Raw genomic sequence first — 26,523 nt, forward strand, 5'->3', positions numbered from 1 at the left:
GGTACATTTTTTTTTTTTAACCCAAAACAGATACATTACTTAGTTCCTCATCAGAAGTGCTTCGTATTTGATGCCATCTTGTAATTAAAATATTGTGAATTAATGATTTTAAATACTGTAGTGTATTAAAGTGGCACTCACTTGCAACAATGCAGTTGGGAGCATTTTTGACATGACAATTGCTATTTTTGAGGTACAGCAAAGAGAAAAAATATTTAGAGTAGAGGAAATGTAGGGGAGTGATTATAGAGGGACAGTTTATATCCCTGAAATGAGGTGTGGTAGGTTTCTATGAATATCATTTAATGCCATGTTATAGGAGAGTACCGTGTGTGTTCCATCCATACAGTTGCACAACACACAGACATACAGTGCCACACAAGGTCTTCATTTAACAAATCCACCAGGGCATTATGCAGTAAAAAGAAGGTTATATACTACACTATAATACAGAGGACAGATGAGATTGGTTTAGCCATACAACTCGATGCATAGACCAATTTCCGCTGATTTTTCTTCTTGACTGGGGTAAGCAATATTATGAATCAATCATTCTTTCTGTAAAGTAATTATGTTGATTAGATTAATTTTTACAGTGTTATTCACTGCTCAGGCACAGGGGATTTCTGAATCAGGCATCTTTCTAAAACTGTTATATTAACCATATTGCAAAAAACAACGAGGTTGGGAGAGTCCATTCATTGCATTGTTGAGCATAAAATGAGAGTGTATCCTTTACAGGACACATAAAGTCTCTGGCAAGGACTAGCATTCTGGATATTCAATAACATTTACTACTTTATCAGTATATGCTGGTTTGATTATATGAAGAAACCAACAAAAGTTGTTAGTTTACAAGTTCCCTTATTCACAAAGGAATACATTAAACACACTGTCTGCTGAAAGGGTTTGCTTAGCATCCCCAGGAAAAAAAAAAAAAAGTGTTCACATTCTTTAGGTCTGACCCGTGGCAAGGACATAGAAGGGTTAGATAACATCTATTACTGACCATATGTAAGCTTTTAATGGTATAAACTCAGAGATTCAGACCAGCTGAATCCAAATTAAAATGCACAAGGAAAAAAAAGAAAAGTGTGATGGGAGGCAGGGACAGAAGACACTCAGACAAGCATGTGGCGTTTTCTGTGAAGAGCAAGATGGTCCGAACGTGAAAAGCTACGGTCACAGTCTGGGCATTGAAAAGGTTTGATTCCAGTATGCTTGCGAAAATGCCGTGTTAGTTCATCAGAACGGGCAAACTTCCACGTGCATCCCTCCCAAGTGCATTTGTATGGTTTTTCACCTAGAAAAAGAAACACAGAATTGGGGATTTAAGACACAAACACATCCGTAATTCAACAGATTTATCCTGTCTTCTCAAATTCCAGCTAGTTCTTCCAAGCTTACCCAAAAAGCCTCCAACCAGCACTGTGCTGCAGAATGCTCTGCACTAGAAACTGTGCAGTCAAAATTCACAGATCAAAAAATTGTTTCCTGCCACAACTTCATTTTCTTATTGCCTCTCTTTCCTCCCTCTGCCATATTAGCACTTGTTTTGTCTCATCAAGCCCAGCAGTGTGAAGGTTTAAACATTTGTTCAAGTATTTTCAAAAACAGGGCCTCATATTGCAAATTACTTGGGGGAAACGGGCTGTTTCTATCATTCAACACAGCAGGCTGACATGCGGATGTGACCTCTTAAAGCTACCATAGTAAAAATAAATGGTACCACTGTCACGAGTAGTTCAACTTAAAATCTCTCTCAATAATTATTTTCTAATATTTAATCCTTATTCTCATTTCTACTATTGTGCTGCAAACCAGGCAAAGGTCTGGCTTGTGTACAGATGTAAGACAGTTAAGAACTGAACTCAATGTTACCTGAAAGTGTCTCACGTCTTTGTAAAAATCTAGGATATATATACATATATATGTGTGTGTGTATACATAAATACACACACACGCACATATGCATTCAGCATGCCAAGATGAACATATCTGCAGAGAAGAGAGATGGGGAAATCTTTATTGGAATGCTCACTCAGAAAAGAGCGCTAAGAAAAGCACTCAGAAAAAGAGCACTATCGGACCAATGGTTAGTGTGTCCACATGGCCAGACCTATCTATATTTGGCAAACAGTCCAGACTTTTTTAAATGGGCTACTCCCATGGAAGTCTCAGTCAAATTTAGCAGTGATGTAAGTAGTGAGGTACTGCAATTTGACTGAGTTGGTGTTTTCAGGGTGTACAGAGTGAGTAATCTGCAAGCAACTGGAAAAAAAATGAGCAAAGAGCCAGTGAATGTAAAGCATACCAGCATACACCATGGCTTAAAATCTCTTGTTGTGGGCTCTTCCTGCTACATCTTCTTTCTTTCTCATGGCCTATAATTATATTCAGAACACTGCGAGATTTAACATATGTCATTTTATTATTTACTCCTGTGGCAATCCGCTGATCAGCACAAATTAAAAGCTTACTCTTGTTTTACCACAGACTTGATGAAAGAAAAGCAGAGCAATGCTCAAACCTGTGTGCGTTCTTCTGTGAGCTTTCAGGTGGGAGCTTTTAGTGTAGACCTTATTGCAGCCTTCATAGTCGCACCGGTGTATTCTGCGTTTTCTTTGCGTGTCTGGAGATTCCACAGGTAAAGGTCTCTTTCCTGGCTGAACTATAACTGAAGGGTGATTCCTGTGAAGTCAAATTGAATGTTAAAAATGAAAAATATTTAGCACAGCAAACCTCAGATAAGATGATTCATGACAGAGCCCTTTATTCACTACCACTGTCTCTTGGCAGAAAGAACATTACATGCACGTCGAAAAATTCAAGAGAGCTTAGAAAATTTCATGGATTGTAGCAGTCATATTTTTAAATGTTTACTCACTTTGGGGCATGATACAGCCACTTTTACTGATCACAAGGTTTGTCATCATTTTTTAAGCTTAAAAGGGAAAAAAATCCTCCAATTCTTGTTTCTCAGGCAAACCCAGGTTTCCCAAACTAATAGGTTTGTAATTGGAAACAGCTTTCCCATATTATTAAAGAAATCATGTCTTTAGGCTTTCAAAGCAGCCCTCGATCTTTATTGTTCCAGCCACTCCTTTTGCGAGCAATTAAGAGCTTCCTGTTTGGGGCTGGCAGGAGGGTGCGGCCTCCCTGCACCGCTGACGCCGATTCCTAAAAGTAGAGCTCAGCCTGTGTGATGCACCCACAGGATGTCTGAATGGGCTCTCCGCCTTCATAAACATCACTTTTTGCCTTGAAGCCCATAGGTACAGTTCAGGTAAGACATCTACATGACTAACTACATACAGATTTCTGTAATAAGTAAAAACACAAACATTCGCACGTTTGAAAATGCATCCAGCTTTTTAAAAGATGTCAGTAAGTGTGGCTATTTAGGTTCAAACAACACCCTGGCTTCAGAATTGGGTACAACCTTGACTCTTTCTTCACTGTCAATGTTAGAAAAAGGAAGCAAAAAGGTTTTTCAAAAACGTAAGAGGCATTACAAATCTTACAGCTTCACAAAGTAATACTTTTCAACTGATTAGCAGATTTGTATTATCACTTTTAGATATTTTTTAGCTTTTAACTGAAACATAATATATCATGTGCAGATATTAGCATTCCCTGTTGCAAAACAGCTCTTCCATCTGATAGAAATATGCTTTCTAGAACTCCAGTCTTTTCTCAGTTGCTATACTTCACATTTCCTACTGATCCAATTATGTTTAGTAACACTGAGGTTTAAACAAAGCTTAAAGCAAGTTCTTTTAGGACCTAATTTTCAGAAACGTTCAATGCCTACTTCTCTCAGTAAAATCAAGGGCGTATGCTCAGGGTCCTTTGGTTTAAAAAAAAAAAAAGGCTTATCAGGCACAACAAAGAAAATCTCATGTATGATTTAACCAGAAAAATACTTTCTATTAGTCTCCACAGCATCAGGCTGGGACCTACTGATGTGGGAAAAGTTTCTTTCTGCTATTCGGCTATCAGAGTTACAAGTTTCAAACTGGGAGCCAAATTCTTTCTTGGACATTTCTGTGACTGTTGAGTCACAGACTCATAGGTATGTACTCTTCAAGCACACATTAAATGTAGCTAAAAATACTGTAATGGCAGGAAACCCCAGATGGTGACATGTATGTACATATTCTTAAATAAGAAAGGCAGGCTTTTAGCTTCTAAAGAAATGCTTCTCTAAAGTGGTGCTCAGTTGTAAAGCTGCTGCATACTACTCTTTCTGAAGAGTAGTCCAGGTTTTCTGGACTGAGAGTCTGAAGAGTAGAACCTGGTCCAGATTTTGGTCTCTACATATGGAGACTAGTGTTGGAGACAGTGACTTCTGAAAAAATGGAGAAAAGGGATATTGGCACTATACTACTTGTGACGGTTTTTGACCTAAGAGCGTGTAAATAAAGCACTCAGAATTCATCTCTGTCTCATTTTCCCTTTAGAGGAAAGGTGGTTGGAAAGACTACAGAATTTTACCAATAATCAGATAGTGGGTGGCAGTTTAAAAAAATGGTAAGCTTGTGTCAAAAATCAGAAGTAAATATTAAATAAGACCCAATAATAGAAGTACATTCCTAACTCTTTAYAGTTCCAATCCTTCTTACACAACTAGATACAAATTCATGCAAGTCTAACCATGTGAGCATCATTTTAAAAATAAGTAACAATATCTTCCAAAAATCATGTTACGATTTACTTAAGCAACTTCTCTGCCTCCTTCACCAATACATCATGTTATGTTGGCATCATGAATCTGACTTTGATTCACACTTGCAAGGAAACACAATATTAAAGATGCTTCTTATATTTGGTCAGAGATTATTACCTAAATTTCATTTTAGAAAAAACTGCATAGTTATGTCAATTATTAGGCATGTCAGAAAGTCCAGCAAGAATCCCTACAGAAATGCCATCAACATTATATATGTAATGTGTATGTCAAAAACTAATGCTAGTTTAGTATCAGTCGCTTAAAAGTGAGACTGAGGGTTTCCTATGCATCCTTAATGTGGCTTAACGTGTTTCAATAGTGTATTTTGGGCAGCTGGAACCTATGAAAAATGATAAAAAAAACCAYTGCATAACTAAGGCTCATCACGCAGAGCCAAGAGGTTGATGAAGCTGAGACAAGAGGAAATTTTCCAAGCTCTAAGCCTCCGATGTTGTAACTTGAGTAATTTATGTATTTTTTGGATGATGAAAAGATAAAAATTACCATCTACAATCTGCTTGTAGATCAGCAGCAGAATTTGAACTCAAAAGGGCTCGCTTTAGGAATGAGCAAGAACTGCAGCTCTCCAGGCCAGCTGGGAAGCAACGAAAGTCATTCCAACGTGACGGCAGCATCTCCATAAACCTAATGCCCATACACCGACCAGCAGAGGAGATGCTTTGAAAAGATGGACCATTCAAAGGTTTTTGTAACAATGCTGCCTACAAGATATACCAAATTTTGTGTTCCTCGCTCAATGGATGGGTTTCCTGTGGAAACTGGACTCGCTGGGAAATAATTAAAGCAAATCACTAACGCAGGTGGAGTCTGTACAAGTCTCAGCCCGAGGAAGGGTGTGGTATAAGCCAGGAACAGCACTTACTGGTTTGCTCTTGTTAAAGAGGCCTAACAAAGAACAAAAGTAAACTGTAGCATTTGATAGTCCTGACCTAGGAGAAGTTAGTTCAAGTACGGACAGACCTGGCTGCTGTGTGTGGCAGGTCCATTATGGAAGATAAGTAATCACCTAGTAAACACGGATGCTTACTAATTTATTGTATGTTTATTGTAATAAAATGTGTAAGGTTATTTTTAAATAAACAGCATTCTGCTTTATGAAAGCAAGCTGGCAAGTGGTTAACTCCAGCACTTTCTCCAAAAGGCAGAAAAGTACTGTATTAAATGCAGTAATAGATGATTGCAAGGAGACTGCAGTCTGAAACCCACATACAACCTGGCTGGAGATGTGAAGACCAGGAGGGCTGCCTACAAGAGGGCTGGTCTGCTCTGGTACTGCAGTGCACCTCACCACGGGGAGGAGATGTGCGCAGGAGGAAAGGGCTCCCTTCTGAAGGAAACACACGGGACTGCCAGCCCCATGCTTTCTCTCTCTGAATCGCCCTGTGTTCCCACACTCATGTGCTGGTTTGGGGTCCTTCTTCCCCACTCCAGGAGGTGAGGCCCCATACAACTGCTCCGAGGGCGTCAGTGAGCAAAAGAAAGGAAAGAAATGGATCTGGAGGTCACGTGTCATGAGCCTAGCTCAGTTCCCTGCTCCAGCTCCTGCTAGAGCTGCTCCAGCAGCCGTATGGCTGTGTAGGGCAGTGCCTGCTGCTTGGGCAGGACGATGGGCAAGACTCCAGACCATTCCATGACTTTGGCAGAAGTTTTCAGAATTGTCCTAAGAATTCAGGAAATGGAGGGGTGGCCATGGTTCCTCAGGTACCTCCTGAGGTATTTTTAATATTTCCAGTTAAAAAGTTTCTGCCCCAACCTCACTTCTTGTTCCTAGTCCTTGCTCTGCCTTCTGCAAATAGGACTGTTTTAACCCTGATTAGTTCTGCTATCCAGTTCATGAAGTGGTCCCAGTAACAGCTGTGCCAGCACAAATGAGTTGCTCCTGGGGTGGAAACAAGGGGCTGGGGAGGAGAAGGAGCTGCAGGAACTACTTAAGCTGCCAGAAGAAACATCCATGGAACAGTGGTCTCAGGTAAATATGAAATTTCACTGGTTATATAAAGAACTTGTAGGCCTGAAGGGTTTCTTTCCACTAAGTAGCCAAAGTTTACTAAAAGACAGAGTGGTCCTCCAAGAAAAAGAAAAAGAAAAGTCACAAGAATATTTTTTTAAGAAATATTTCAGGCAATAAAAATACAGATAGCAGTATGAAATGTCCTTGCAGTATTTTTCCAGCTTGCTGTCATTTTTTCATAAAGAGGTAGCACTGGCTTATTGGGAGTTCTGCTTTCAGTGGCTTGTAGGGCTGGGTCTAGTATTACTTTAGAAATGCATTTCATAAATATAACAGATCTACATGCTTACTATGTATAAATACATATCAACGCTTATATTGCTAAAGAGAAAAAGTTTAAACCATATCTCACAGTGCCAGTTGGGGGAAGAAAGACTAATACATTTGTTGACTTCAGCTGCAACTGATGCTTCATCTTTTTTTGTATTTTGTCACATGTTCTAAAACACAGCAACTCTCCCCTCCCTCCAAAATTAGTAGCCACCCCAACAAACTTCATTTCACTCCCTTGCTGATTTGGGGACTATCGTTGGCTACTTACTCTTGCAACATAACTTGCTGGGGAGACAATGAGGTCATCACCGGAGGCGACATTTGTTCAGGATAGAAGTCAGTCTTGGATGGTTCAGTTCCTGGTTCTACTTTAATCGTTTTCTTCAGTGCAGGCTTTTCATAAGACTCAATGACAGGCACTGTGGAGGGGTTGGTAGGAAAGTGAAGACAAGAGATGAAAAATACTGCATTGTATAAATAAAGGATATAGGTAAAAATCTATAGTTAAAACCAAAAAAATCCCCCATCCACTTTATATTTAGTGCCACAATTTATATTAAAACACAAGACCTTCCAGTGTTTAGTCTATCTCCTGATGAATTAGGATTCAAATTCTCATTTTCATCAGTTCAAATCTCAGGAGGTCTACTAAGATAAACAGCTTTATGCAGGTGTAAACCAGAACAAAATATGATTTTGGTAAGTCTGGGAAAATATTCACACAGTAAGTTATATGCCTGCAGATTTTAAAAGAACTAAAAGGAATTATGCCTCCATTTCCTAAAATGTAAAAAAATACACTAAGAGGTGCCCAAATATACTGTTATTTTCCTGGGATGAGCTGGCATAAAAGCGCAACTCCGACGACACCCACCTGGCATGCTGCTTGGATTCTCCATCTCGTCCGCAAGCACTGTGGACACCATGATGGGCTGCTGGAGGTGGGGCGCATACATGAACGGGACGGGCTGGACCACGACGGGCTGGATAACCGGCAGCAGTCCAGGGCTTCTCAGTCCGTGGCGTGACAGCGCTGCGGCCATGACGGGGGGGATGGTTATTGGCATGGAAATAGGCTGTACTCCTGGGGGCGACGGTGTGAATTTACTGATAGGTGAGCTGGGGGAGGACAGAGCCAGTCCAGGTGAAGCTCTCCTGTGAACAGTCTGGAATTTCAGTGGGGAAGGAGAACTTCCAGTTGAAGGCGGCGAGCTTCGCTTGTTCACCGTAAGGTCTACTGGCTCCATTTGGATCCCATTTGATAGTCCTTCGGCGTTTGAGTAGAATTTATTGTGCAACATACTCGCTGTAGAATAAATGACGCTGTATTTGTTTGGCTTTATTTGGTCCAGGTAATTGGACGGGTATGACTGTTAGAAGGAGTGGGAAAAAAGGGGAAAAAAACATCAAATAATAAATCAACACACACACAAACACAATTGCTTGTGAAAATAAATGGCAGTTAATAAAACTGAGGCAAAATGAAAAGGTTTCAAGAAAGCATTTTAATGTACTTTTAAAATAAAAGTATATTAAAAAAGCATAATATTTAGCACAAAGAAAGTTATTCAAGTACTGATTCACTATTTCAGAAGCAACATATCACAAATGATGAAAACAAATTCTCAAGGCATATTCAACTCTTTTTTCCTTAAAAAAGTGTTTTTCTTACATTAAGCTGCACATATTTAACTGACCTGGTGGATACATGGTACTACCCACAGTACAGAAGTACAAACTGAGAACATGAAGTCAAGCAAGACGGCAATTAAACTGGACTTAGAATTGCAAGTAATGAATCCCAGTCAGTTGAACAAGTAATTGATCACGTTTGTAAAACAAAACTTCACAACCTTCACTAAAACAAGAAATTATGTATCTGAACTCTATGAGCAGTAAAAATTATACAACTGAACTACACAAGCAGTAGGTGAGAAAGAAATAGAGTACAACGGGTAAATTCTAAACTTTTTTTTTTGAGAAAGGTAAAAAAAAGCTAAGCATAGACAGTCTGACTTTGGAAAACTGAGTAAACTAGTAGAAAGAATAAAGATTTGGCATGCTGGGTGAATATTCCTGTTAATTAGTGGTAGCTAGCAATTCTCATTACAAGATCATATGAAGCCCAAAGCTAATCTTAACCTAAACAATGATCTCCTCATTTTAGTAAAAACAATTTCTGTAAACCAAGAAGTATTAGCATACATTGCAGAGTGTATTATTAAACCACTATCCAGATCAAATTTGCATTTAAAAGATATTTAAAACTGAATTATTTTACTAACAGGTAACTTACTGTAGAAGCTGGTGTGATGTTCTAACATAGTAGAAAGACAGTGTACACAATCCACTCTGTTTTTAGCCCCTAGATTTTGTAAATTTTATGAAATAAAACACTATCTTTGTATCCTGAGTAAGTAAAGCCTCACATTAAGGCTAAGCATTTTCATGCCAACAGTCAAAGACATCTTAATTCTTTAGCAACAAATAGACTTGGGAGAGTGGGATAAAAAAAAATCTTCAAAATGGTAGAAAGAGACAAAGATTAGAAGTATAAAGCTATTGCACTTTTATACAATCACTTCCATGACATTTCTAAATGTTTTTTCTTGAGATGAAAACTTCTAGCTATAAATCATCTTAGTTTCTTACCTCTGTCTTCCCTGTGAGGGACATTTAGTTGATTTTAAATATCAATGTTAACTAAAAGTATTATTGCAAAATGACACAAACGTATTTGTCTTTTTTTCCATTATTGCTTGAAACTGTCCTATGTGAGTTTAAAAAATGGTAAATTTTTCTTTTGATTCATACTACTGTGATGAGAAACGACGACAGAGTGGAGTCACCTATTCCATAAAATACTTATAACTAATCATTAATTTCAAGCAAAGCAGCATGCAAAAATGGTGCTTAAAAGAGAACTATGTGGATAGTAATAAAGCTTTTCTTAAAATTATTTCTTCAAATAGTAACTATTACATTAAAAACACTGAAATTTTATTTAATTGATCTTCTTTTGACTATTCTTGCAAATTCAATCTGTGAAAAAGTCTATCTTTGATGGTAATTGGTTACTCAGAATTCTACTAAAATGTCATCATTGCAAGCAATCCCAAGTGAGACAAGTTGTATGAACTTGTCAGCATTAATGAGCCAAGCAATAATGAGAATTATTAGAATTCTAAGCGATCAAAGCTACTGAATATTGATAGAGTTTAATATTTAACAGTATTTAATATCTACTAAACCTGAGCCATGTTATGGGTGTAAGCAGAAATTTAAACACTAAATGCATTAGAGATATTAAGTATTCTGTTAGAACTGCCCTTATTGGTTTGGAGTACAAAGTCTACTTAGCTTCAACAAACTGTAAGTGTTCCATAGTACAACTAAGCATTAGTGTATCTGCAGTTTTGCAGGTTCGTCAGGGTTGGTCACAAGGTCACTATATACAAACATTTCTTTCATTTTGTGAGGCATGTCCCAGTGTAGGTGAATGTGCACTTTTCATCCAATTAAAGTGCTCTTATATTCAAATAACAGTTATCTGAAAATAATAAACAGATGTTATCTAAATAGTTTTTAGTAAATCACAGCCCACATGAATTCATGCACAAGGGCCTTATAAATCTTGCACTTTTTAACAAGTTCGGTCCTCTGAAAACTACCATTTAGAAAGATGTAAAAAAACACTAGAAAGGAAAAGACTATGAAATCTGAATCTCTGGGAATGTTTTCTGTAAATTGAGTCTACTAAAGAATGAAGCATCTCCAAGCTGTACCCCTACTATTAAAACAGTTATCCTCTCTCAATTCTTCAAGAAACATTAGGCTTGTGTCAGAAAAATATTAAACTATTAAAATGTTGTGTAATGGAAAAATTAAGTAAAATAAATTTAGATAAGCAAGAAATACTTTTCAAGAATTAGGAAGAAAACAATTATGTTTTTAAAAAGCGATTATCTTAGGGACCTGGTATTACCCCATATGCCTTGCATTATTTTGCATAAAAGGTTTTCATTGTAACTGAGCTGGCACAAATTTAACATACGTCAGCTGTTTTTTGTTGTAGTTTGTGAAAGCTGAATTATTTTTCTAAGCTCTTTTTCCTTCTGAGATTTTAACTGTCATGTTTCTGTTTGGACAGTAGATAAAGTCATGATACAAAAATGTGGGGTCACAAATTATTTTCTTTACAGGAATAAATGTGAACATTTTATAATCTGAGTTGGCAGAAAGACCACCTCCTTCTGCCTCTTGCACTTCTGTGAACAGGAAAAAAAAAAAGGAATTTCTGGAATTGATTTGTGCACATAATTATGAATTTTCCAAATTTGTATTGGGCACAAAAATGGTGAAAGAGACTAGAAGGATTCTAGAAAAATCAAAAGGAGACTACCGGCCATTAGTGAGGCGATAGATTAAACAATCTGCCTGTTGGGTGGAAAACTCTTTTGCTTCGCCATCAGTGAAGGGTGGTTGAAACCCTGTGTTAGTCTGGAATAAGCCACTTCTAGACGTATCTCATCAATCCCATAGTTAAGCTTGCTGTGTCTTTTAGCGTAGCATAGCTTCGGTTTCTATCTGCCTGGGTGACAGCAGTTGCCATTCGGGTGATAGGAAGCGCTGCTTTCAACTCCAGTAAGTCACTTCCCCTCCCTTTGCTGGGGAAGTGACAGCCCCACTGTGGGAATACGGACTGGGAGAGCACAGGAGACGCCACCATCTCTCTCCAAGCCACGAGTGTCAGCGATAGCAAACAAAAAAGAACAACTACCTGAAACTGCTTGGTTTTCTGAACGTCACTGACTGCAGCAGCCAGGAGCATATAGGTAGCCTGTGAGAACAGTCCTTTTCTGCCAGTCCTGGCACTTCCCTCGTGGGCCATCGCCTATTTTGGGAGAATTCTGGCTGCACGTGAAGGACTTGGCTTGGCCACAGCCGCAGAGCAAAGCAAAGCAGAGCAGAGCCGAGCCTGACCTCCTGCCCGGCTGCAGCTGAGAGTCTCAGAGAAGTCAACGGATCAAACGACAATTAAACAACGAGGTTAACAGTTGGCTTGTATTAAGGCACTGACCAGGCTGTCTTTTTTAAGACTGTCCCATACCATTTAGGAAGGGGAGGAAGGGAGAGAGACGGGAAGGAGACTTTTGCCTCTCCCCACCCGTTAGCACTGTCTGGTGCAGTGTTCGTCATTCGGCAAGGTTGCAGCCACGCAGCTTTCCATCCTCACTAGATCTGCTCCCGATTTGCAACAGCATGAAGTATCTGACATTGGCAATACTAAATATTTAGCACCGATTAGAAGTATTCTGGTGGAACAATGTAAAACTAGGTATTGTTGCTGTTTCCCCAAAACGTTTAAGCTGACGCATTTCCCTTGAACATCATTATAAAGATGCAGGATTGTATTTCAGCATATATTCCTGTACACTCTCCAACTGAACCTTACTAAGCAGTTCCTTTCCTTTTACTTACTGTTTGTCCAGAATAAAACCTCCAGTACTGAACCCACAAAGAGACTGGAAAATAAACTCAAGCAACTTCTAACATTTTTGAGGCATCTTTTGAAAACATCCAGGTGGTTCACACAATTAAATCCATAATTCAGAAGAGAGAAGGAATCACCATGCTTTTCCTCTTGACAATCTGTCAAGAATAAAGACTGGCCAAATATGTCAAAAGATACCTTTCACCACCCAGAAGACTGCTGTTTCCCTAAGGCGACACTATGAAGCACTAATGAAGCATTAATCTGATATAATTTGCTAAATTCTGTTAAAACTGCCACAGTGAAACACCTTTTTTGTTTTACATGCTAAGAGATTTTGAAGCAATTCATCAAGTCTTTATAAACTACAAAACCCAATGCATTTGACTTTAAAAGTCTAACCAGCTTCTTGCAAAAACAGATGATGATCCAGCTTAGCTACTTGTACAAGTTGTCAAATCAGTATCACATAAGAGAATGAATAGGATTTAACTCAAGTAGTAGATAATACATGAAGAAACATTCTCACCATGTGAAATTCATATTCTAATTACTAGTTACTCAGCCTCTCATGTAGCACATACCACTTTGCCTTAAAAAAGGGATGAAGCAAACAGTTTTGGGGACTGATTGAAGGTCAGAAAAAAACCTGCTTATTTCAATTCATAAAGATGTTAACACATAAAAAGCAACTTCTGTGACTGAATGGTCACTGTTATTTGTCCAAATTTTTAAAAAGTGCTCACAGTGAATACTTAGGTAGGACTGAGATGAATCCGTCACTATTTCGTTAAGAACTATCATAAAATATGCTTGATAGTTCAATTTGATAAATAGTATGAGCTGTTGGTAGAGTGATGAAATACTTTGGGTGCAAGCTTCAGTCATTTGAGAAGTATAGTTAATCCTTTCAACCACACGCCCTGAAACACAGTGGTGTCAAAACTATAATTTGTTTGCATCTCCCACCCCAACCAGTGAGATTTTTTTAAAGACAGGTTTTGTACCTGCAGACTGTATGTTCATATATACTTTATTATCGAAACAGGTAAAATAATCATTCCTAGGGAGCTTTGTTTTGTTTGACCTCTAATGGTACTATCAAAATGAGAGATACTATACATATAAATCCTGATTTTCAAAGGCTTTGAGTTATGTCAGCCCGCAGTGAACTGAATGGTATGCTCAGCACCTCTCAAAAACAAAACAAAACAAAACCCACACTGATGCCTCCTCAAGAGAAGGTCAAGAAAACTAACACACTCGGTGACTGTTACCCTTTGCTACGTTCTCCCTGTACCAAGATCCCCTCCCTCCCTTTAAAGGTGTCTGCAGAACAGCTCCGGCTGAGCGGTTCTCAGCAGCCAGGCTCCAAGGAAACCACCTTACCGAGAAGCGCAGGGGCAGCCAGGACCTCAAGGGCTCAGGGCGAAACAGCCAGTGCACGCACAGGAGCTGAGACAAACACACCCCCAGCCTGAGGAAACACTGAGCAACCTTCACGAGGGGACCCTCACTCAAACAGTGTCCTTTCCTCTGAACTTTCTCAGGAAAGAATCTAAGCAGTCCCCCTTTCCAGTTCGCCTTTCCTGCTTTTATTTCGCATTATGCAGTAAGTAAAAGGAAAGCATACACATTTAGTAAAATGTTCTACATAGTCTCTAGTGGCTGGTCAGAGGTATAAGAATATGTAAGACAACTCCACAGGTCCAACATGTGAAAGGTGCTACACATCTGTATGAAGCACCTGGCATGTATAATTTCTCCTTCATCCTCCATTCTGGGGAAGGGACTGTTCATGCCTTCCCTGGTCATCTGTTTGAAGGACTGACCCTGCCTATCTTGCAGAAGTACGTGGCTGTCTGGGGCTGGATCTTGTCTCTTGTGTGCACCATCCTAAGCCACTGCAGAGTCTTCTTTGGGAGATGAAGGCAGATGCATGCCAAGGACAGCTCATAGTGTCTCTATAGCGATTTTCTGTCATTAGTGTAATGATAGCTCCTTTATTGTGGATGTGGCCTATTTTCTGCCTTTGACGAAAACAATTAGATATCCTTAAATAATCTTAGATAATCACTGTTTATCTTAATAAGAATATGCAATAATTGTGATTGAAATGACAGACTGACCAATACTAATGTACTTTCTTGACTGACAAAGTGTCAATATACTTATGTCCTCAGTGACAGGCTGACTACTTTTCTGTCATTGCTCAGAAGTAAACAAACCCCATGAATATAAAATTGTAATTCTATGATTTATATAAATTTAACAGTCAACATGTACTCTTAACAACACCAAAGAAATCAGACTGTTTACAGACACGTTTAAATTTATGGCAATTATTCYACATTTTAAATAAAGCAAGAAGCAAATTTTCCACTGAAAATGCATTCAGAGCATGGATTTAATGCACGCTAGTTTATGCAGACTGACTCCACAGTATTAATGCATCAGCCTTTCTAAAGGTGAGGTTTCATGTTACACGTAATCTGATCTAATTGCAGGCTACTGCTGAGAGGGGAGGTCCTGCTCCCTCTCCCTTCCCCCCACCATTGCTCTAGGTTGAATAGCTGCAGAACAAGTCAGATCAGCTTCCTGATCTGACAAAAAAATAGTTTTGGCTTTTTTTTGGGTGGGTTACCCATGCTGACCATTCAATGAGCTGATGCAAATGATCCAAATCATTCTGCCTCCACACAATTGCTAGACCTCAGGCAAAAGAGATGGTGGGAGCACAAAGCTGGGTGGGAGGGAGAAAAAACAGAACCTCCCTTTCTGGGAAGTTGCATAAATGCAGTACAGGTGAGACTGTTCCTCAGGCAGTGTTTCCCTGGCAGCCTAGACCGACGCAGTTCTCACTGTCCCCTCCCCAGCTACACGCTCCTGTCGTTCTTGCTTATCAGACTCTTTGCTGAAATGACCCTGTAAACCAAACTGATGAAAATTAACCCAATTAAAAAAAAAAAAAAGTCTACCTTTCCCTCTTTTCCCTCATTCTTTCTCCACTGCCCTGGTTCTCATCTGACCCCAGGGTAAGGTAATTTAGCCAGCTTACCCAGCAGAAAGCCATTACTTGCTTTGTCAGTTGCAATGACTGAGGGGTGCTTGGATGTTCTCCCCCTGCTCTGGGGATGGGAGCAGTGGCAGAGGTGATGGGGCACATCCTCTAGGGGCAATAAATTCACAAACTACTGAAAAAGATTTCCTAGAATGTGACTCTGATTGCCCTAAAAGCAACATATAGTTCCACAGCAGTTCTTGGAGTAGTCCAACGCTTACAGAAATCCTGGCACAAACTTAAAAGTGGAAAACTATAGCGTGATCACAACGGTTAAAATATTTTAAAAGCCTTACCACTGAAACAGGTTCCATGGCCTCTTGCTTGATAGGGACTGGGTCAAACATTAGCATCTTTTTTATTCAGCTGTCCTGGTGCCTCTGATGTCCTGGTCTACAAGGGGAAGACAATGTTTTAGAAAGCTGAAGGAAATCCCACAATCAACTTTCTGGATTGGAGAGAACTTATTATTTTGTCAGACTGAATATCTATCTATATCTAACGTAGCTTTCTTAATATTTGACAGTGTTTCATTTAAAATATTTTAGTTATCATGACTTTATTCTTTCCCAATTGCCACTGAAGTCAAGGGACATCTGCTGTCTTTAATAGAAGTTAATTTGAGTTTTTACTGTGCACACCAGCACATCAAGGCCACAGTATTCTCAACTTTCACTAGCTGTCAGTGTGGAAAGCAACACGTCACGGTTTAGACCATGCATTTTTCATCAACACTCCAACTTCAGAACAATCTTGTTCAGCTGATAATACAGTGAACTGATTCTGGAGAGGCTGTCCCTCTCCTCAGCATCCAGGCAGAAAAGTTGAAACTATCAGGTACAGTGACACTGAAATCAATGCAAAAGAAAGGAGATTAAAAACCAGGACTAATTTGGAGAGGTGCATGTGACATGCTGCAGTGACCTCCCATAAGCAATACATCAGTTATTTTTTCTCTGAAGGAATGGATTTACTGACAATGCAACAACCATTTGTGTTAACTGTACAAACCCAACACTTCAAAAAGATCTAGACTGTATTCTGTGCAGCTTCAGTTGTTTTTTCTATCATTTTCTGCTTGTCCAATAGCCTATTTGGAACTGTCTGAGATAAAAGGATTTAGCGTAAAGCATGTTAGATCTTAACTATCATATCGCACATCTGCTGTGGTCAACTTGGAAAGACACTGTGAAGGAGAGGAGGAGGAGATAGTTCTTCTGGAGTGGCCCAGAAAGCGTCCAGAGAAAAGCCAAGGGAAGCAGAGGAATGCTGTTCTCAATGACATTTAGATGTTGATAAAGCTTTTATAAACTACTTGGGATTATGTATTTTATGAGGAAGTTTTGATCATACACTATACCCTGCAGAGCACTGCCTAGAAGTGGTATGACCTCTGTAGGATGCGAGGACAAGACATTACACAAATTTAGTTCTGACCAGTAGATGGCACTGGAAATAAACCAATACACCCACACTACTCCCCCAGGACAAGTCCACCCTAAGGAAGCAGGCTGAATGCACAACACCATACTTGCAATTGTGGCCAGAAAATTCTTCCAGAGATTTAAATTAAATGTTTAAGATGTACCTGCTTCAAATTAGAACAATTCTAATAAGCCTACACTAATGAACAGTTTTGCAATATTTAACTATCACGTGTGTTTATAGGTAAGAAATTGGTAAGAACTTCCAAAGTAAGATAGCATGAATTGTTTTAAGTCTGCCATGGATTTATGTGTATGAACAAAGCTTGATGACTTATAGAAAAATATTACAACAGTATACTTTTTGAATACTGGAAATAAACCAGTTTAACTCCTAAAAAGTAAATGAAAGTATCTTCATAACTCTTCTTACAAAAGTCAAAGGTCTGATAAAACCAAACTGCAAAAATAAAGTGAAACAAAAAGAGCAGCTCAATGAGATTTCCGGTTTATATTTAAAATATGGTTTTATTTTAGAAATATTTTGTAAGATGGTACTATTTGCTAAAAATTGTGGTAATTTTATAAATACATTAAGCATGTTTGAGAGCAAGTTGAGAATGAACTATATTATTTTTCTTTGAGTGGTTATCAAGTTTTTAACATTTCTGTTTTCATGATGTGTATTTTTAGATTTTAAAAAATGTTTACAATAAAATGCAACATTTCAGACCTCACATATAAGGATATGTAACTACTTGCTTTCAGGTTTCCAGAAACTTTCAATTTTTAGTTTAAATGTGCATAGATAAAGTGGCACACCAACTATTTTAGTCAGTTAAAAGGAAGAAAGAAAGAAAGAAGTTCTAAGTAAGCCATCATGCTCCCAGGTTTTTCTGTTTGTCATTTTTGTGGTTTTACAATTGGATTTTCTTCAGTTCAAGAGTTATTTCTTTTCTCCTTTTTCTCCAAGAACGTGTGTGAAAGACACTTGATATGCATTTCACATGTCATGTTACACATTTGAGTGTTTCTTGAGAGGGCTCTAAATTACTCTGCAGGAGTTAGACTGACATTGAAAATAGAAAGTGTACTGCACTGAGCAAAAGCGAAAAAATAGTTCTCAATCTTTGTCAGATGCAGTCATCTAAGAACAGTAGAGGAAAATCTTACTTTTATTGCTGTTCCACAGTACAGAAATTGAGCATTCCTTTAACATGCATTACTCTTAAGAGGTAGGTTTCTCTTCCCAGTTTGATAGTAAGTGGAAATAGATTTTCAAGAAAAGAAAATCAATTGGTGTATGATGCTTGGTCCTGTGGGTCCAGATTGGAGGGTCAGATCCTTACCTTGTGGAATCTGGTATAGTTGCTACAAAGTCAGTATAAACCAGCTTTGGGTCTGGCATTTAAAATTTAGCTCAGAATGACACTTCCCCAAGACTGCAAATAAACTCATGAAACAATCTTCTCTGCATTTAAACAGAATGCTGCAAATTGGTCGCTTGGACCCCATTCACTAGCAAGTAAGTGCATGCATGTACGTACATACACACTACTTCCAATAAAAAAAACCATGCCTACTAATCCAAAAACTCCCAATCTCTCTCTCTCTCCTAAATATTTGAGAAGAGGGCAATAGGGAAGGTAAACAGTCTTATCTGTTTCTATTACAGAGGAATGAAAAACAGTTGGGTTCTACTGTGCACACTGATTTCATAATGTACTTGYTTGAAAGCCCATCAATTGTTTAGTAAATACAATTAATTTCTGGAAAATTGAAGTACCAACTCTCGTTCCTGAGGTACCCCGAAGAAAGCAGTGGAAAGACAACAATATATTTATATTAAGTCTACTAAAAATAGGGCCTTTGTCTTTCACATATTGTATAAACTATTTTACATTAAAAGGTTTTTTTAATGTGGGTTAAAAGAATTTAAAATGCACGTAATCTGAAACTAAATAATTAACTGCAATCCGGTAGGCAAACATTCCACCCTCTCTTTTTTTTGCTCGCCTTCTCTCTCTTTCTGCTAACAAGCCACCCAGTTTTACTTTCTTGCCTCCTCCCATTCACTCCACCCTGTGGATCTCTGCCAAGGCAGTCCAACTTGTCCAAACAGGACATGGCTTTTGATAAGATTTTGCTCACACCCTGTACTTCAGAAAGACAAATGAAGCAATTGGTTTTTGTATGCAAACAAGGACAGGTGCAAGGTAAAGTCCAGGCAAAGTCCCTCAGTATTTTCAGAGCTGAAGTCCAGTGAAAACAGCAAGTCAGAAAAATATAAACTCTGCCCCTTAATAATTAAAGGAACTATTTCTTTAAAGATGATCCAATATGCAGCAAATGATCCCTTCCAAAAGGAATGTTTATCACCAGAATAGTTCATTTTCCTGTCCAGGTTGGAGACTTCTTGATATTAACTTCCTGGTATGGTATGGTGTGATAGATGTAAGTAAATGAAAGCTTAAAGGTACTTAATGTATTTTGACAATAAGGTTTTGCAAAGATTATTCACTCTGGATGAAATGAGCCGAGCAGTTAAGAAGGGCCCCAGACTACACATCTGTAGTGCAGAACAGCTGCAGAAGAGCAGCTGCAGAAGAGCAACTGCAGAAGAGCAACTGCAGTGCAGCTACTGCAGGCTGTTCAGTGCACCTACCTTCAAGGTCCACCAACTCTGAAGACCTGTTATGAAAGGAAAGGGTGGGGTAGAGGGCCCGTCTTGACTGTGCACATCCAACAACTACAAATCCTCCCTCTAGCACAGAGCTTTCATTAAACCCCTGGAAGAGCAGTCAGAGACCTGACACTATTGGGACAGGGGGGTGGCAACCATAACTTCTGCCCCTCTCCTCTCCTGCACAAAACCATGCATGGAGCTTGCTTTCTCAATCCTTGTGCCTGGGGAAGCAAGGAATGTTGCCCTATGGTACAGTGAGGCTTGGCTTAGAAGCTTCCAAGTAGTGTTGTTATTGTTGGTATAATTACAAAATAACGTAATGACATCTGCTAAATTAGTGCTGCATGAGCGCCCTCCACAAAGACACTGCAGTGTTTGCAGCATTGCCGGGATCTAGCAGCAAACGCAAGTCATGTGGCCAAAAGCGCTTTGGTCCAAGCCCTTTGAAACTTTGTTGTTCTGAAACTATTACTTCTTCTGTGAGCCTCAAGTCAAACTTCCCCTGATGTTAAGGAGAAGTGATAATATCAGAAGATTCCACTGATGAAATCCAAAGGGTGGGGAGGTTTTTTAGACCTGGGTGAGAAATCTTCTCCAATGCAACCTCGAAAGACAGTTAGACAGAGAAAAATGAGTTTCTGAGAACAGGACTCCCAGGAAGGGGTCAAAGACGTGTTTTCCAGAGCTAGCGACAAGATTTGTTTGCACTTACAGTACCAGTTGCTCATCAAGACCCGAGTCAGCAAGAAAGTTCCATGGACTTTAATGGGAAGTAAGCTAGTGCTTAACTGCACTGGGCCTGAAAATAGCAGCAGGCAAAGAAACTCAAGTTCAGCACAGCAGTTAGATTCAGTCAAAGAAAGCAAGAGCAGAGGAAGGAATGAAGGCCCAGACACAGTGCAGGGGGAATGAAACAGAGCAGCCCCCAAAGAACACTAGGGGGAAATTATTAAGAACTAGTACACCAAGAAAAAGTTTTCCTACTCGGCAGCCTTTTCTGCTGGTTTATTCACTGGATTTCCACTGGGTAATAACTGTTGAAAATGTTAGGACATGGTGTAAAAAGAAAATGATACCAAGGCAACATTTTTTCAGCTGAAAGTTTTAATTGTTAGGCATAAAGAAAAAGAATATTTGGATCAACAACAATATTTTGTTTAGATTTCACTGAGTTGTGTCACTTTAAAAAAAATCCAGAAATTCCAGAGAGTGCAATGTTGCATTCTRGAGGAGTGGCTGGACCAGATGACCTCAAGAGGTCCACCCTACATTATTCTATGATTAACATGCTTTTAAGTAAGAAGCTTCAGTTCTTTTAATCACAATTGTTAGGGTTTTTTTAATCCTTTACAGTTAAATGTTCCACTTCTATGTGACAAAATGTTTTCTTCTCCTTTCTGCATAGCAAGGAATCTCAGACTATTTATGTTTTTTATTGACCTGAAAATTTTTTACCTTTCTATTTTCAGAATTGCAAGCGAGCTGAAAAATCTGGTATTTTGCACAATTTGTGCATCCTAACTTTGCTGATGTCTCTTTGTTTGACCTAGAACTATTCTGACATAATCATTTATCAGCTGTGTAGCAGACTAATCAGTATTCAATGAAACTTAAGATAACACTTTTACAGACTCTTTGAAGCCACATGCCTGAAAATGGCTTTCTTGTATGCGAATTCTAGGCAAAAAGTCCTTCCAGTGCTCATAAAAAGTATCATTTCTACCAAGGAAAAATGGACCCCATGTAACCCCTGTTCAATCCTCCGTTCTACATTTACTGAACCTAAGGGGGAGAGAAAGAAAAGATCTTGAGGCACCACCATTAGACAATATTCTCCCTTATCAGGGCAGACTGCTGTCTGGTTTCCTGTCTCAAACTACTGCTTAGAAGGAGAAACAGTCTAGTAAGGAGAAAAGACCAGACTTTCGAAAACAAGTAAAGTATGTGGAATGGTATGATAATCTTTCCCTTCCAAACTGGACTTTGTTTTTTTGTTGTGTTTTTTTAAGAGGTTAATTTTGAAGATAATTTTAAAGGGAAAATACAAATCTTATTTATTACTACTAGAGAAGAATGACAGAAAATACTGTTCTCTAACATGTAGGATTCTACTATTTGATCAAACATATGAGACAGAGATTTAACATTTTTAACAGAATGGGCAGAGGAAAAAATTTCAAATCCTAAAGTAAGTATACATTTATAAATAATAGCTTAAATGTTTAATTTGAATCAGAATTTGAATACAGGGCAGATGTCTGTGAACTTCTGTGCATCTAAGGAAATGGAAAAAAAAAGGGAGGAGAATAGTTGGATAGTGTAGTGGGTACAAATGAGACTGTGATCAAAGCAGCCTAGACTCTTTAGGAAATTCTGTCCTGCCTTCATGTATAAAGTTTGTCAATAATACACTTGAATGCATGATGGGCAGACCACACAGTGTTTTTTTTTTTTTCCATTTTGATTCAGTTTAGTATTTAAAAGCCTGTTAGAGCTTTATTTTTCTATTTGGCTGATGTACACCTACACTATTTTACCTCAAGAGATATCCACTATGGCTACTAAAACCACAAAAGCAAGGCTCGGCATCAAGTGAATTCTTAATAGGGAAGGGTTAAATCTCTTCTGAAACCAGCTCTGCCAAACTTCATATTCTGGATTGGAAGCAACTAGCCTTGGAATGAAAACACAAAGCTTCAATGATGACAGAATAAAAGACCTTTAAAAGATCTCCTGTTAGCGGTGTTAACTAATATTAAAAAGTTGATTTACAAACCTGCTATGATTTTAATCTTGGTCTGAGATTTTGTAAAACTTCTGGTTACAAAAAGGTGTGAGTCACAAAATTTTTTACGTTTAGTGATTTACTACATTTACTACAATTACACACTAGTTTCCAATATTAAACTACAGTTAAGTGCAACACTTCTGTCATTGGAAAAAGATTAAATATGATTGAAATCCTGTGCAAATTAACAGCAGCAGAATTAAAAGATATTTACTCAGGCTCTACTGGGTAACCTCATGAACAGTACTCTAAAACTAACAGAAAAACAATCAAGTAAAATAACTGAGAGCAACAAAAACAATCAACGAACAACTTACCAAAACTGTGTGGCCAGACACCACTTCTTATCTGGATTTCTGAAGGGGAAAGAAACAAGYTGATATAAGGATATGCACATATTCTTAACTTAGTAAAAACTATTCTTCATATATAATTAAGCACTGAAAGAGGAATTTTATGAAATACACATTTCTGATAAGTTCTATTATATTTTTTAAGAAGTAAGACACTTGCAGTGAGCACAAACAACTAACTTTTAGCATCCGAAAGAGCAGCTGCAAAAACAAGAAGGTTACTTAAAGAAATGAATGAAATAAAACAGGAGTAGAATAAAAGATTGGAAGCATTTCTGTGTGTACAGAAAACATGCATATTCCAGCACACAAGTGACAGAGAGGAAGAAACAGTCCATCTTGCACTTTCATCCATGGCCTGATTCAAAGCCCATTGAAGTTAATGCAACTCTTTCTCTTGATTTCAGCGAGCTTTCGCTCAGGTCCTTAGCTCTTCTTCAGTCAGACTCAGAGCAACAGAAAGATTTATGTTCTCTTTTTGAATTTCCTCTTGATGTTTCTCTATGTCTGCTTGTAGTGGGGGGGGGAGGAGGGGGGGAAGGAGAAGACAAATATAAAAATAGGAGTAAAAAATGCATTTTTACTCCTTCAAAAATGCAACATATAAGCCAGCCATACCTATTTATCCCAAAGAAAAGTTAGGCAGCAGTGTCTCATTTTCCGTATTAAACCTGGAAGATTTCTGTACTAAACCTAGTTCAGATAATGCGAAAATACGTATTCCTCTCAAGAGCGGTCGCTCTAACCTGAACTGGAAGCAGGAGGTGCTCACGGCGGGGCGCGCAGGCCGGATGAGGACAGGCGCCAACGCTCTTAGGAAGGCGAAGCCGCGCCCGCGGCCCCGCGCCCGCTCGCGCTGCCTGCGCCGGGACAGCCCCATGTCCGCAGCGGGGCTATTCCAGACCGGCCGGCGCGCGAGCGAGAGCAGGCGCCGAGCCTTCCGGAGACCGGAGCACAGGTTTTCGGAAAAGAGAGCGCAGCTCCAGCTCATCCCCTACAAGCAGGCGGGAGCAGAGGGTGTGCGTTAAAGGTTAACTCCGGCATCCCGCGGTGACATAACGGAGCCAGGCGAGCGGGCGGCCCTCCGGCGGGCGGGGCGGCCGAGGGCGCCGGGCCGCGCCGGCTCCCGACCCAGGCCGGGCGGGCTCCCGACCCAGCAGCGAGCAGCCCAGACAGGAAAGAGCAGCGCACATGCCACCAGGAATGCGTGACGCAAACCCCAGCCTTGAAACAAAGAACAGGAAACGGCTCTGCTGGCTGCGCCGGGGAGAGCGAGCTGCGCTCGGCGGCCCTCGCTGACCCGTATTCATGAGCAGCTGGAGCCTTCGAAACAACAACGCTGGGTGGAGGTGTTTGTTCACTGGGTGTGAAGAAAAACACTGTCCTCATGCAGGGGACCTGCCCTATTTACAAACAGGCTCCCTTAACAACACCAGGGAGCATGAGATTTTCAGACACCACAGGTCATGATGATTAACTTCCCTGGACCGATTTATTTATTATTGGATTTGCAGAACGCCAGTAGCTAAACAGAGCTAAATCTCCATTACGTCCAACAGTCAGCTCGTAGGCTAAAGTAAGCACCTTTTTCATAAACCGAACTAGAGGGTCAGATCAAGGCAAGAATAATTTTTAAAACTAGGGGTTGCTGCACCGTATTTCACTACTTCTGTGCAGTACTGTTTAATAGCTGAGGACCAACATAACTCAGCGCACTTAACATTTTCCTAACGCATCACACACACTTAGCAATTTAGTTTTTCTATATCTCTGTTTCGTATACACTGAACCTTTACCTCAGGACCTGATTTACTGTGGGTATAATGCTTTTATTTCTGAAGCACCCCAAATACACAGCTCAATAAAAAGAAATCATCAAGCTGATGACATGAGGCAGAAAAAGGCATAACTTGCCTAGATGTCATATACTAGAATAACTTCAAAATTTCCTTTCCTTCAAATCTGTGGTTTCAATACTCTCTCTCCTCTTACATACTGTGAACTGTTTATGCATATATATATAAAATATATATATATACACATATACACACACCATGGGTCAGACATCTAATATTATCCAACATGAGAATACACTATTGCAAATTACGTGGACTAGTATCACAGTAACATTAATAACTCCTGTAGAGTTTAACTTAATAACTGAAGTTCAAGAAGGCACACGAGATTACAACTGGCTAGTACAAAATCTACAGACGTGTGGGTGCGTGTTTTATGCTGATAGTATCAGTTCCTTTATCAGTTACTTTCTTCATATTGAATATCTGGAAATATAAGTAATTTGGTGGTTGTATAACTCCTGTCTCTAGTATCTTAAAACCTTTGACTAATCTCACGCATATTTACATCATTATTTATCTAAAGACTTTTGCAGCTATTGCATAGGTTGAATCCTCACAGTACCTAAGGGCTGTCTTATAGCTCTATTACTCAGATGCAATTTTGTCCATTTTCTCATGGAAGGAAGAGACCACTTAACATCTTATTTCTCTGCCCTTGCCCTCAGTCTCCCTTGTGGTCTGTAACACATTACCCACTGCATTAAAAAAAAAGGGGGGGGGGCCTGCTTAGACAAAAATTAAAAAGGCYGCTCAAGTCAGTTTCAGATTTTCGTATTTTCATAGTAGACAAAATATTATATCCCTAAAAATACAAGAGGAAAGTTAGTTTGAAGTAAATCTCTTCTGGGTCAGGCAGGATTATCAAATCCAGATGTGGTTCCTCTCATACAAGAAGTTCCTCATGCAATTACCAAAAAACCCATATCTTAAAGGTATTCTATGGAAAAAACATGAGTGAGCAGCCATTTAAACCTTTGTTTTCAACACAGGTAATGAGCATTTATGGATATTAGTTTAAATAAAGTCAAGTCCTCAAAGCTCTTCCATCAGCCATGCAAATTCAGCTTTTCATAACAATAAAACGTTTGGAGTTGAACCTTACAAACAGGGACACTTCCTGAATTTTCAAAGGCTAGGAAGTAAATAAAACACAGCAGACAATGCAGGTACAGTAACTGAATTATCAGGGGAGTACAAAAAGCAATTTTAATGTAATTTTTCATACAGCTCTTGAATGATCATTTGAGCTATTCTAGGAGAGGTATTTCTCCCAATCTGTGATATCCCAGTGTGAGCTCTTGAGGATTAAGCCTTCCTTTTCCAGGGTTCCCCCTAGCTGTGCAAGACATACATCTGACAAAGATCCAAAGTAAATATTCCTATTCCGATTTAGGCTTTAAAAAAAAAAGGCATTCAGAAAAGCAAGCTAATTATGGTCATTTCTAATTCCATATTTAAGTGACAGTGCTATCCTAGATACTATGTGTTTTAACTCCATCTATATCATAGCTAAATGGAGCTAAAATTAGTTGACAATATGTGGGACAAATATATTTCTGAGAGCCAGTATCATCCTTAACCGCAGTTAGAGTTAAACCAGGGATAGGGCACTACTGAACCGCTTAGGAGCTACTGTTGCAATACTTTTAAAGAAGCTAACTCCTGCAGTGATATTTCCCCGCGCAGCAGGCAAACGTTTCGCCCTCCGCCACAGCTGAAGGAGCTCATCACACTTTGCGGCACACTTTTGCCCGGCACTCTCCCCTAGGTAGGACCCGACGGCACTTTTGTCTCTTAACCGAAGAGGAGCCTCTTGCGCCC

General features: G+C 39.3%; 1 protein-coding gene across 4 annotated transcripts; it reads right to left on the bottom strand.

Annotated features, from left to right (window-relative positions):
* Nucleotides 1–774: 774 nt before the first annotated feature.
* Nucleotides 775–23,887, bottom strand: KLF3 (Kruppel like factor 3). Of its 4 annotated transcripts, none has more exons than XM_026085313.1 (7): nucleotides 23,590–23,873; nucleotides 22,808–22,846; nucleotides 15,889–15,985; nucleotides 7,912–8,407; nucleotides 7,306–7,456; nucleotides 2,531–2,691; nucleotides 998–1,303 (listed from the first exon to the last, which is right to left on the bottom strand). In XM_026085313.1, the coding sequence occupies exons 3-7, from the start codon at nucleotides 15,943–15,945 to the stop codon at nucleotides 1,122–1,124; spliced, it is 1,047 nt and encodes a 348-aa protein (XP_025941098.1). In that variant the 5' UTR covers nucleotides 15,946–15,985; nucleotides 22,808–22,846; nucleotides 23,590–23,873; the 3' UTR covers nucleotides 998–1,121. The 4 variants fall into 4 exon arrangements, with proteins under 4 accessions (XP_025941097.1, XP_025941098.1, XP_025941094.1 ...); XM_026085310.1 differs by lacking the exon at nucleotides 998–1,303 and adding an exon at nucleotides 1,329–1,998 and having other exon boundaries at nucleotides 2,481–2,691; nucleotides 23,590–23,887; XM_026085309.1 differs by lacking the exons at nucleotides 998–1,303; nucleotides 22,808–22,846; nucleotides 23,590–23,873 and adding exons at nucleotides 1,326–1,998; nucleotides 11,818–12,308 and having other exon boundaries at nucleotides 2,481–2,691; nucleotides 15,889–15,952.
* Nucleotides 23,888–26,523: the final 2,636 nt, after the last annotated feature.

This window comes from Apteryx rowi, unplaced genomic scaffold (genome assembly GCF_003343035.1).
Source record: "Apteryx rowi isolate R43461 unplaced genomic scaffold, aptRow1 scaffold_664, whole genome shotgun sequence".
Lineage (NCBI taxonomy): Eukaryota > Metazoa > Chordata > Aves > Apterygiformes > Apterygidae > Apteryx > Apteryx rowi.

Excerpts from the sequence above, each read along its gene's own strand:
- KLF3 (XM_026085309.1), bottom strand. The coding sequence starts at position 11,928 with ATGGCCCACGAGGGAAGTGCCAGGACTGGCAGAAAAGGACTGTTCTCA. Across the intron at positions 7,457-7,911 it reads GAATCCAAGCAGCATGCCAG|TGCCTGTCATTGAGTCTTAT; the intron begins GTGGGTGTCGTC and ends ACCCCTCCACAG. Across the intron at positions 2,692-7,305 it reads CAGCAAGTTATGTTGCAAGA|GAATCACCCTTCAGTTATAG; the intron begins GTAAGTAGCCAA and ends TTGACTTCACAG.